The sequence below is a fragment of the Peromyscus californicus genome, unplaced genomic scaffold, assembly GCF_007827085.1.
Source record: "Peromyscus californicus insignis strain IS unplaced genomic scaffold, ASM782708v3 Scaffold_12__1_contigs__length_115047231, whole genome shotgun sequence".
Taxonomy (NCBI): Eukaryota; Metazoa; Chordata; class Mammalia; order Rodentia; family Cricetidae; genus Peromyscus; species Peromyscus californicus.
The window spans coordinates 85235735-85247579 of NW_026294413.1; the positions used below are offsets into that span (position 1 = coordinate 85235735).

At 52.3% G+C, this 11845-nt stretch overlaps 1 protein-coding gene across 1 annotated transcript in view; it reads left to right on the forward strand.

Annotated features, from left to right (window-relative positions):
• Anxa11 (annexin A11) overlaps positions 1–11722 on the forward strand; it is a 43227-nt gene extending 31505 nt beyond the window's left edge. Inside the window, exons 7-15 of the mRNA XM_052733634.1 lie at positions 295–408; positions 2136–2226; positions 2695–2774; positions 2939–2995; positions 4727–4820; positions 7788–7883; positions 8863–8921; positions 9080–9202; positions 10958–11722. Coding sequence (XP_052589594.1) covers positions 295–408; positions 2136–2226; positions 2695–2774; positions 2939–2995; positions 4727–4820; positions 7788–7883; positions 8863–8921; positions 9080–9202; positions 10958–11083 — 840 coding nt within the window. The 3' untranslated portion in view covers positions 11084–11722. The remainder of the gene's footprint in view (positions 1–294; positions 409–2135; positions 2227–2694; positions 2775–2938; positions 2996–4726; positions 4821–7787; positions 7884–8862; positions 8922–9079; positions 9203–10957) is intronic.
• Positions 11723–11845: the final 123 nt, after the last annotated feature.

Genomic DNA, 11845 nt, shown 5'->3' on the forward strand with positions numbered 1-11845 from the left:
AGTTGCCAAGACAAGTCTGTAGATAGGTCATTTCTCCCTACCCAGCCTCCCTTCCCCCTCCTCTGCTTTCAGGGGATCCTGGGAGGTTTAGCTGATGTAAGAGCTTTGGTGGAAAAGGCTTAAGGGGGTTGTGTTTTAGGCTTCCGGGATTTTGAGTTTTAGGTAAAGTACATAACTACTGAATATGTTAGTACTCTACTCAGGCCTCTCCCCATGGCTGGTCCTGATGCTGCCAGGCCCATCTTCTGTAGTACTCTTCACCTGTGGATTTTGTTTGTTTGACTGTCCAATCAGGATTTGATCAAAGACCTAAAATCAGAACTGTCAGGAAACTTTGAGAAGACTATCCTGGCCCTGATGAAGACCCCGGTCCTGTTTGATGTCTATGAGATAAAGGAAGCCATCAAGGTGAGTCCTGGTGCCTGTGGGTGCCTGCCTTCACATGGATGCATAGCCACAGCCCAGGCAGAAGAGGACTGGGTGACGTGTTACCCACTTACCAGTTGCTGCCTAGCCTGACTCCCGGGCATTCCTGGCTGCAGCCCACGAGCTGTAGAAGGAGCGCATGGTAGTTTTTCCAAGAGGCGGGTAGCATGCTCTTCCTCACAGGGAGTATCTGTGCCTCCATCTCCAGAAGTGACCAGACTGGGGTTGTGGAGGACACTGATGACAGAGGGGCCCAAGGCTGTCCTAGATCATTCTCATTCAGTAGAACTGTTGCAGGCAAACAGCAACAACATGTCTGAGGAGCTGGAGCGGCAGAGGTGGAGACGCGGGTGGGGGTGGGGAGCGGTAGGGCTAGTACCAGGACGCAGCAAGACAGATTTCTCTTAGGTCTGTCTCCACTGCTTCCTGAGCACCACCTCGCTCTCCTGACTGCTGTGTCTGTCCTAGGCTGTATCCAGAGATGTCTGTCCCCACACCTGTCAACCTCCCAGACATCCAGCTCTGGAAGAACCAAATTCCACACGGGGCCTTTTCCTGCAGCTTAGCTTGGGCTCTCTGGCTCCCTAGGTCTAGTAGATCTTGACCATGGGGCAGGTCCTGGGTGGGCTCTACAGCCACATGGCTGTGTGTATCCTGTGAGTAGAGGGTCCCTCTTGAGGCGCCCTGATGGAGCTGCTCACTCAGAGGCATGCTGGGCACAGATTCCACCGCCACTAGGGTCTGAGAGTTCTGTGCGTGGTCTGGAAGGGAGAGAAGACTGCCTGAAACCCAGTGCCTGCTATAGTCTAGAAAGTGCTAAGGGCAGACAGGATGGCAATGGCCTGGGCCTGGGAGTGGTCAGAACCCACCTCCTGCAGCTTTAGGAGAAGTTGGTGGAATGCTGGAACATCACAGGAAGCCAGCTGTGCTCAGCTGTTGTGTACCTGAGCACCCATGAGTGGAGACAGTGGATGTGCTTTCAGGACATGCAGGGAGCTTTGGGTAAGGTGCGAACATGCACATCCTTTGAAAGTCGGTAGCATGCTGGCAGTGGTAATCATAACAACACCGTGTCAGCTGGATGTTCTTCACAAACTAGCCCATTTAGCCCCATTAAGGACTCCCTGGGAGGTAGGTACACGTACATTCCCTTCATAGACAAGAAACTTGGCACAAAGTTATGCACCTTGCCTGAGGTCACACAGTGGGCTGTAGAGCCAGGATTCAGACTGATAAAAAAGCCAGGCCTCTGACCCTGTCTTCCATCTTCCTGCTGCCCCGGGCACAGGCATTTCTTTTGTCCCGTCTGGCTTCTTTTCCTAGATGTCTCCGGACAGTTCACTCGGGACTCTAACTTTTTTCACATCTGTTATGATCTTACTTTCGGACTTTCCCCACGTCTGTTCGTTATCTCAGAGCCCGAACCTGGAAGAAACAGACATTGATGTGCACCTCGGCCTGACCCAGCAGGGTGTGGCGTGGGCTACAGTCACTGCACACTCCCTCTTCTCTCCTTCAGTTTCCTGGTGCATGGGGTGACCCTACATTGTCCTCAGCTCATTGTCTAGGGCTGGGAGGGGAGCTGGCTTCTCAGGTGTGAGTGGGGTGTGTGTGCCTGTGTTGGGGGCCTCTGTTGCTAATGTCCTCCCTGGATGCCAGTGAGGGCCCAGTCACCAGCAAGAGATCTGTTATGTTCTCTGCTACCATAGGGGGCCGGTACTGATGAGGCCTGCCTGATTGAAATCCTCGCTTCCCGAAGTAACGAACACATCCGGGAAATAAGCAGAGCCTACAAAACAGGTTGGAAGCGCCCTGGCCCCTCTTCTCTTTACAGATGGTTTTGCTTCCTGGGCACTGGCCACACCTCCTTCTTCCAGGGCCTCTTAGTCCTTGGCCTCCTTGTCCCCTGTTTCCTGTCACTGGCCCCCTTATCCCCTATTTCCTCTCACACCCAACTCTCTGGGCTTTGACCCAAAGCCCTGCCCTGCATGCTGTTTACATACGGGGCAGGTGCCTGTGGTTGGGAAGCAGGGTGGGGTGGGGTGGGGAGGGGGGTGGGAGGGTGATCTTGAGAGGGGTTTGGGCCAGGCCTGACCAGAGGTCAAGTCAGCCGTGGAGTCATAAACTTACATGAGCCTGGAAGGTTGGATGGGCCACCTGTCACCTCCAGCCCGAAACCCATGGTCCCTTGTCATGCCAATGCCCCCTGTTAACTATGTCTTTAGAGGAAGCAGGCCTATAGGGTAGACCCTGGTGTGTGTCTTTCAGAATTCAAAAAGACTCTGGAGGAGGCCATTCGAAGTGACACATCGGGACACTTCCAACGGCTTCTCATCTCTCTCTCTCAGGTACCTTCCTCACAACAGGACATTGGAGAGGGGATTGGGAGGCGGGGGGGGGGGGGGGGGGGGGGGGGGGGGGGGCATCAGAGCACTGGTAAATGAAATGAGTCAGGAGGGAGGGAGGTGGTCTTCCAAAAAGTGACTTGACCTTAGAGCCTCCTTCCTTCCAGGGAAACCGCGATGAGAGCACAAACGTGGACATGTCCCTTGTCCAGAGAGATGTCCAGGTGAGTGTGGTGGCTAGCAGGGTGCCTCTGTGGGCTTGCTGAGCCAGAGCTGGGTCACACCTCCTGCTTTGTGGTGTAGGTGCCCAGGGCTGGGAAGAGCAGTAGACACTGGTGGGTTCCACGTGCTGTGGGTTTCTGAGGCGCTCGGATACTTGACATTGGACAGGGCACCCAGCCCTCTGAGGCTCCCACCTGGGAGGGGGACAGCAGGGTAATAAAGCCACAGCAGTTGCCGATCACCGGGGTGTGGCCCTTCACGTGATTGGGTACTTTCCCATGCGGGTACTGCTAGGTGTGCGAAGGTACCGGTCTGCCCAGCTTCTGAGTTTGTGGGCCTAGAAATGTGCCGTCACCTTAGCCCTGTATCCTTAAACTTCTGTCATTGTCACCTTGGAGACAAAAGGGGCAAAGTTCAGGCATCCAAATTCCTATCTGAATAAGTTTTCACTGTCTGCTGGGCAGTTCCGACTGTCCTGTCTTCTTAGCGGGGTGGCCGGACCTCCCCCAGCCTTCCCTTCTCCCTTCCCGGCCTGCTCAGACTCACCTTGACCTGAGGGATCTTAACCTGAGGGTATCCTGGGGCATCAGTGCCCTTAATTTCCATGACTGTCTGAGGCCTAGAAGGCATCTTAGAGGTCTGGGGCAAGGTTGCAGATAGGCAAATATTCAGGGCTCAACCCTTCAGAGGTTTTAAAAGGCTATGATGCCCATTTCAGTAAACATGATACAGGTAATGAAGCATGGAGAAAGGACCAGACAAAGCCCCACATCTGGAATTTTTTTTATGATTTATTTTTATGCTGATGAGTGTTTTGCCTACATGCATGTTTGTGAACCATGTGTATACCTGGTGCCTGGCGAGGAGTCGGAAGAGGGTATTGGATTCGCTGCCGAGCTGTCTCTCCGTTCTGGTGACTGGTTTTTGGTTTTTGTTTAGTTTTGTTTTTTTTTTGGTTTTTCCAAGACAAGGTTTCTCTGTGTACCTCCTACTGTCCTGGAACTCACTCTGTAGACCAGGCTGGCCTTGAACTCACAGAGATCCACCTGCCTCTGCCTCCTGAGTGAGTGCTGGGGTTAAAGGCGTGCGCTGCCACTGCCCAGCTTGTAATTGGTTTTTAAGTGTGATAGTCATCATCATCCATGTGTTTCCTTTTGGTGGGGGAGCTGCTTTCCATGTTTGGGAAATGTCACATAGGAGTCTGGCAGCTGGCTTCTCCTGAGATGTAGGTCTGTCAGCCAAGGCCTGCATTCCTTCCTACTGCTGAGAAGCACTGCTCCCGAGGAGTTGGCTAGGGTCCCTTCTAGCTTTCCCACTCACCATTTTTTCCCATGTGGCCCCTTGGGCTTCAAGGTCATGACCTCAAGTCAGATCTAATCCTTACATTGTCTTTATGAGGAGATGGAGGCTCGGGAGCCAGAGCCCTGCCCAGCATCCCACAGCAAGCTGCTTCTGAGCTAGGACCCAAGTCCAGGCTTCTCTTCCCTCCTCTGGGTGCTGGGCTCTGGACTCAGAATCCTCTGTGCTACACACACACAGACAGGAGAGGATATGGACTGCTGGGGTGCGGGCCCTGCAGCGAGCAGAGCCTGCAGGGTTCAGCCAACCTGTACTCCCGCTGCCAGGGCCCTGCCCTTCCCTCTGGGCTTCACAGAGCGAGATGCTGCCTACGCGATCTGAGCCCAGGACCTAGGTGGTGCTTGCTACACACATGCATCTTCCTCTCCATCCAGGAGCTGTATGCAGCCGGGGAGAACCGCCTAGGAACAGATGAGTCCAAGTTCAATGCGATTCTGTGCTCCCGGAGCCGGGCCCACCTGGTGGCAGGTAAGACAGTCCTGGGTCTCTTAGATGAGGGCACACAGGATGTCATGTGGAGGAGAAGTCTGCAGAATGTTTGGCTGATGCCCTCTGCATGGACTTTCACTAAAAGACACTATGGAAAGTTTCCTGCAGACTTTGCTTGTAGGGCAAAGGTGAGGACGTGGACTGCCATGCACCGAAATAAGGAATGTCAGAGTGGGGAAGGCAAGGGTCCGGCAGGGAAAGCACAATGTCCTCTGACCTTCAGACACACGGCATGTGCCTTTCCCCCCAATAACAAGTAAAAGCAAAACGCAAAGAGAACACATTCATCGAAACAGTGCTGGGTAACGTTTACTTAGCTTATTGAACACGTAGACGTGGGTTTCTGTCTTATCAAGTGGCGGAGAGGTGTAGACTGTTTTCATGGGTTCAGCTTCATGTCAGGAGACAAATACTCAGTACAGCCCGGAGCTGGTAGCCAATATGTAGAGAAGAAGAATGGCCTGGAAACGGGTAGAAGGTGAAGGGATAGAGTTGGGGGAGGGGCTGGGGCATTCCTCTCTGGTATAAGGCTGTGAGATTGAAAGCCCTAAGGGAGATAGTTGCAAAGACCCTGCTGGGCTTCCAGCATGGCCCAGGCAGAGCCAAGGGGATACCGTAGCAGAAGGTGGGTGGGGTCAGAGGTGGCGGACAGCTCTGCTGACAGTCTAGGGAGTTAGGTGTCACAGGATCAGAAGTCACAGGAGGGCCCTCAGGGAAATACATCTCCTTCCCTCAGCTTGCAGACCACATGCTCCCAGGTTCCCCTAGGTGACTTTGGGCCTCAGGTGTGAAGAAAGGAGGGTGAAGGATCCACAGTTGAGCAGGGGATCTGGGAGGAAGCCATACAGTGACTTAGGAGTTGTGGATGGAAAAGACATTGGGGGCAATGACGTCAGGAAGATAGCTGTGCTGATGAGCCCGGAAGTCAGGAGAGGTCTTGGGCTTGGAGGGGTCAAATGTCTGAGGCATTGGGATTATGAGAGGTCTTCTCTGGAGGAGGACCAGAGAGAGAACAGCAGTTTGAAAATGGGAGGGCCTGGATAAAAGGAAGCCATGGTCTGCTGTGTCCGAAGGCCCCTGTGGGCAGAAGGTGAGGAATCGGAGCCGAGGACAGCTGGGAAAGGCCGTAAGAGCTGCAGGGTATGAGGGAGGTGAGGGTCCCCAGCTCCTACCCCAGGCCTCTAATCTAACCCAGGCACACAGGAGGGGAGAGGTATTCCCTCAGTCAATCTCAGGATTGGCATGAGGCCAGTGCAGAAGTTCGCCGAGTTTGGGCTTGAGCCCTGTCCCCAGGGCATGCTTTTTAACTTCCTGCCGCTGTGATAGAGTGTGGGTGAACATGGTCTCATCAACATGTATTCGTTGTCTTTTTTATTGTTCGAGAATGTCATAGATGCATGTAAATATGTTTTGATCAAGTTGACCTCCGTCCCCTCCCCTATCCAGGCTCCACTTTTTCTTCCCAACGTTATGTGCTCTGTTTTGTTCGTTTTGGGTTTTTGAGACAGAGTCTCTCTGAGTAACCCTGGCTGTCCTGAAACTGGCTGTGTAGACCAGGATGGCCTCAAACTCCTAGAGATCTGTCTGCCTCTGCTTTCTGAGAACTGGGATTAAAGGCAGGTGCCACCACACCTGGCTATGCTGTGTTTCTCTCTCTCTGTCTCTGTCTGTCTGTCTGTCTGTCATCTATATCACATGGTTATACACACTGATGTAGTGCCGGCTACTGGAGCATGGGAACTTCTCAGGGGCCACATTCTTTAAACCGACTCTCTAGCGTCTATCAGTGGGGTCTAGCACGGCCCCTTCTCGAGGGAGCCGACAGCCTGTTCCGTGGCACTCAGCAGCTCCCGAGTTGATAATCCAAGTTTTTCGGCATGACAGAACAATGCGGGCTGTGTCTGAGTGGGTCCTGCCTCACAGTGGGGTAGAGCAGGGTGAGCCTGCTGCGTGAAATAAGAGGGGCACAGGCTGGGAATGTGGAGATTTAGATTTGAGAACAGAGTGTGGGTCAAGATGGGTAAGCAGACCAACTGCCCTGATAAAGGAATCATCTGACTGAAGGGCATCAGCCAGCGTACCAGACTTAAGGCTGAGGGTATGGCTTCTTGTGAGCTGCGCTAGGGCAACCAGGCTGTCCAGGGCAGAGTGAAAGAGAGGCAGTGTGTGTGTGTATGTGTGTGTGTGTATGTGTGTCCATGTGTCCTCTCTGCTTTTCATGTTGTGACATACTGTAGGCTGGGCTTAAGCAACAGGAATGTGTTTTCTTAGGGTTTTGGACACTGGTAAGCTTGTCAGGATTGGTTTCTCCTGAGGCCTCTCTCCAGATGAGTCTCTTCATTCTGTGTCCCCATGTGGTCTCTTCCTACATAGACATTCCTCAGTTTGTGATGACATGCTATCCGACAAACCCATGTGAAAATGTCACAAGTCAAAAAATACACTTACAGCTAGGTAATGACATGTATCTGTAGTCCTAGCTACTTGAGAGACTGAGACAGAGGGATCCCTTGAAGCCCAAGGGTTTATATGATGTGACTTTATCACACACAAAAAACAGAAATGCATTTATTATGCCTGATGTAGTGAAAATTGTACTTCAGCCCAGGGTGATTTAACTAAACTCAAAACACATTGGCATACGGCTGGGTGGAGTCCTCTACCGCAGATTTGTGTTGGTTATAAAGTGCTGAGTGCTTAATGGGACTTGGAGAGAGCTGTGGCTGTGTGTGGAAAGGAAAAGGCAAAAGACCCTAAGTCAAGCCATCTCAAGCCAAGATTTGTCAGTCCACACACATACCTGACCTCCGGTTAGCTTGACTCAGGGCCCGCCATCATAGCATTGTTTTAATACGTATTCTGAGGTGCTGAGGGTCAGGACTGCCACATGGAAATTTAAGAGAACGTGATTCAGACTATGACATGTCCCTTCTACTTTCCTGCTAGTTTTCAATGAGTATCAGAGGATGACGGGGCGAGACATTGAGAAGAGCATCTGCCGGGAGATGTCCGGGGACCTGGAGCAGGGCATGCTGGCTGTGGGTAGGTGTCTGGAGCTTGGTTTGCCTGCCTGTCTGCCTGCCCACCCACTGGGCAGTATGGGCCCTGATCTGGGTGCTCAGTGTCCTGTGGTTGAAGGTGGTGTAGTGAGGGAACCACAGAGTCTGAGCTTGCTAATCTGGCCCATCTGGCTGGTGGGAATCCGTGGGTTCCCGGCCTCTGGGACGGAGGGGGCTTGAGTTTGCAGTGCAGCTCTGCAGAACGGAGCTCCAGTGTGGGCATCAGTGGGGGCCTGTCCAGCTGCTCTCCTGGAGGAAGGTGACTCACATCCTGCCAAGTTTCCTCTAAAAATATACCCCTGCAGGCAATTGTCAGCAGTCTGATGGAAACACATGGAAAGATTTTTTTACTTGCAACAGCAAAACAGGGCCCATTCTAGGGAATGCTGGCCGAGCTTCCAGCATGGGGAGTGCCTCTTACAGCACTGTGCCCTCTACAGCAGGTCTTGGAGGCTCCGGGAACCTGCCCCTAATGAGGAGTTGGGTTCTTGCCCTATAGCCCTGCCACCTCTCTCTATACTCACGGGGGGGACGGGGACACGGGACACACATCAGTTTGCCCATTTCCTTTAGTATGTTTTTCTTGGCTCTTTCTGACTAGAACAGGCAGTGGATCCTCATTTCCCCTCATGGCCTGAGAAAAACACCGCATCCTCTTGGCCTCCCTTTTTCCACGAGGGTCTTTCTGTTTGACCCCCTCATGCCTAGGCACCCGTGAAGTTGGCACCTCTTCTCATTAAGCCCCCCACCCCACCCTCTGCACAGCCCCAGTGGTTTTTGCTCAGTGATGCCAAGCAGTTGATGGTCCTACTTGTATGGAGCCACGTTCAGGGGATCACTGCCAGCAGGAAGAGAAGTGGATGAGTGGTGTCAGATTTGATGTCCAGGCTTCCTGGGGGGGCCACTTGGGTAGTGTGTGCCCCCCTGTATCCTACAGCCCTTATGCTGTGTTTCTCTTGTAGTGAAATGCCTGAAGAATACCCCTGCCTTCTTTGCTGAAAGGCTCAACAAGGCTATGCGGGTATGTAGCTCTTATGTGCAGGGGGCCCTAATTCAAGACATCTTAAAACCTCTTGGGTCTAAGGGGTCCCAGCGGGCTGAGTGTAGAGGGTACGGAGGGATTGGGGCCTCCTGGAAGGTGGGAGGGTGAGAAGCCTCATGTGCATACTCTGTCTTCAGGGAGCAGGAACAAAAGACCGGACCCTGATTCGCATCATGGTGTCTCGCAGCGAGTTTGACCTCCTGGATATCCGAGCAGAGTATAAGCGGATGTACGGCAAGTCGCTGTACCACGACATCACGGTATGGGCTCAGGGCCCACGAAGCCCCTTCCGTCTCCTTCCCTTCTCGGGAACAGCCCTGGGTTTGGCCTAGTGGGCCTCTTCATTCCAGTCACCTCCAAACAGATCACAAGATCCTGAGGACAGGGCAGGTCACAATCCTGTGATCCAGGGCAGCTACTCATCAACCCTACAGTTCCCCAGAGTTTTCTTGAGTGAGAGCAGCAGGAAATATTAGATCGAAGGATTTAGAGTGTGGAGATAAACAGACAATACAGGACAGCTTCGAGAGGGCCTGGAACCTATTCCAACGGGCCCTGACTGTCTCTGCCCTATGATATTTATAGAAATGCCAAGGGGTGGAGCAAAAGACCTCCCCCCAGCACAGCCAAGTGCAGACCATCTCAGACACCTGCACTCAGGCCAATCATCCTCTCTATGCAGACCTGCTGGGTAAAGCCACTAGGAAACCTGAAAATGGGCTCCCACCTGTGACCCTACATTCCCACCCTCTAGGACCCCAGTACTTGATAACTGAACAGGGGTGTCTGTCCAATGGTATAGAGAAATCTGTCCTTCCATTATCATGTCCTTGACCTTCAGAGTCCCCACCACTCTGTGAAGATGTGATCCACCAAGGACAGACAGCTCATGTCCCAAGGGCCTGTGGAGCTCAGCTCTTGCTTACTAGATTCTGGCTTTCCCCCCATTCACTTTACAGTGGAGACCACATAGGTAGCTCAGCCCTTGGGTCAGCCTGGGCGTCTGATCCTGGCTTTTCTACTTGGTTAACCTCATGACCCTTGAGCATGGTCTGTAAACCTCCCAAGCAGTGGCCTCGCTTCTCTAAGAATGCTAGTTCCTCCACAGGTGTGGTGGCAGCAGTCTCCACAAATGCTGGAAGAAACATGGTGTGTCTGGGCTGGGTGGCAGAAGTTGACACGAAGTCCCCAGCATTTTGATACTGTTGGGCTCCTCTTGAAGACTAGCTAATCTCCATTCCTGCGCTATGGAAATGAGAGTTTATCATTCCTGTCTGATTGGGGCTGAGTACTACTAGTAGGCTGTGATAGCTAAAGAAGCCACAGGCTTTTCCTTCAGAGAGTTCAGGGCGACAGAAAATGATCTGAAATTAGCTAAACTCGTAGAGAGCACTGTGGTGTTGGACAGAGATTGATCTGTGAGAAATGGGAGGCTGTAACAGTAATGGTGTCTTCCATGGGTGGTCACAAGGACGAGGCTTCCAAGGACAGCGTTGCTTTATAGTAGAAGCCCCGCATAAATGCTCTAGGCAGAGAGCAATGCTGATGAGCCCTGGGTGGTGAGCCTTGGGCCCATGAAGACGTTGTTCTAGATACTTGTTGGACTTTGGTAATAGGTGATTGATACTGTGTATATGTATGCACGCACATGTATGCATGTGGAGACCAGAGTCAACATGGAGTAGCATTCCTCAGGAGCTATTCCTGTTGATTTTTGAGAAAGTCTCCCTGGGACCCGAGGCTTGATGACTACTAGTCTAGAATGGCCTACCAATCAGCCCCAGGGATCTGTCTGCCTCCACCTACCCAGTGCTGGGATTACAGACACATGCCCTCGCGCCTGGCTTTGGGCTTTGCACAGACTCTGGGGCCCTCTGGACAGCACTTGTTCAAGCAGTCGAGGTCTGCACCACATGCTCTGAATGGGACCTCTCCCTCAGACAGGCCCTCCTCTCCACAGGCCGGAGAGGAGGTGGCTTTGCCTCCCTTTGCCTCAACTCTTGTTCTGCCACCAGGGAGACACTTCTGGGGACTATCGGAAGATTCTACTGAAGATCTGTGGCGGGCAACGACTGAGCTCGAGGTCCTCACTTCTGCCCCCTGCTGGCACTGGCAGGGAAAGGCCCAAAGAGTGTCCTTGAGTTTTTCCTAATCTCTCCAGTATCCCTAGGTGCACCATTTCTCCCCAGAACCATGGCCTCTTCCTTCTGGTCTCTCCTCAACCGCATATCGTGCCGAAAGGGCCCAGCTGGGCCAGAGTTCTCAGGCAGCCGTCTCCCCGGCCCTCACAGCCTTTTGCTGTTCAGAATAGATGTTTTTCTCTCCCGGCTCCTGCAATCATTCCTCATTGCTTGTGGCTAAGACTCCTAGCTTTGTTATAAACATGTGATTTTGTGTTTTTATTTGAAAACTTTTTTTTTTATAACCATCATTGCCAGACAGATGCATATAAGTCTGTTTACTCTATGCATGTTTCTGAGGAGAGTGGGAAGTGGATGGGACACCCCATCCTTGCCAGATAAAAGGGAGGTCTTGTGAGGGTACAGTTGTGTCTGGCGAGAATGTGTCATGAGTTTTGTTTTTGCCGAACTCACTCCTTTTTTAGAAAAAGGCCAAAAAAAAAAAAATCACTGGTTCCCTCTTCCATGCAAGAAGAAAGCCGGTTCCCTGCCAGGGACTGGGATCCTTGTAGTTCGGAATGTGCCTTAAACCTGAATGTCTGTAGCCAAAAGCTGTTTCCAAATTAAAGTCAGCCAGCTCTGGAACATTCTGGAAATGTCTTTCTGGTGCCAGCTTGTTTTCTTCCGCTTTATGACTCAGAGATTCCGGCCCTGTTAGCCAGTAAAAATGGATGTGTTGAACTAGAAACATACGCTGTGGAAATCCCAGGCATAAGCTACCTG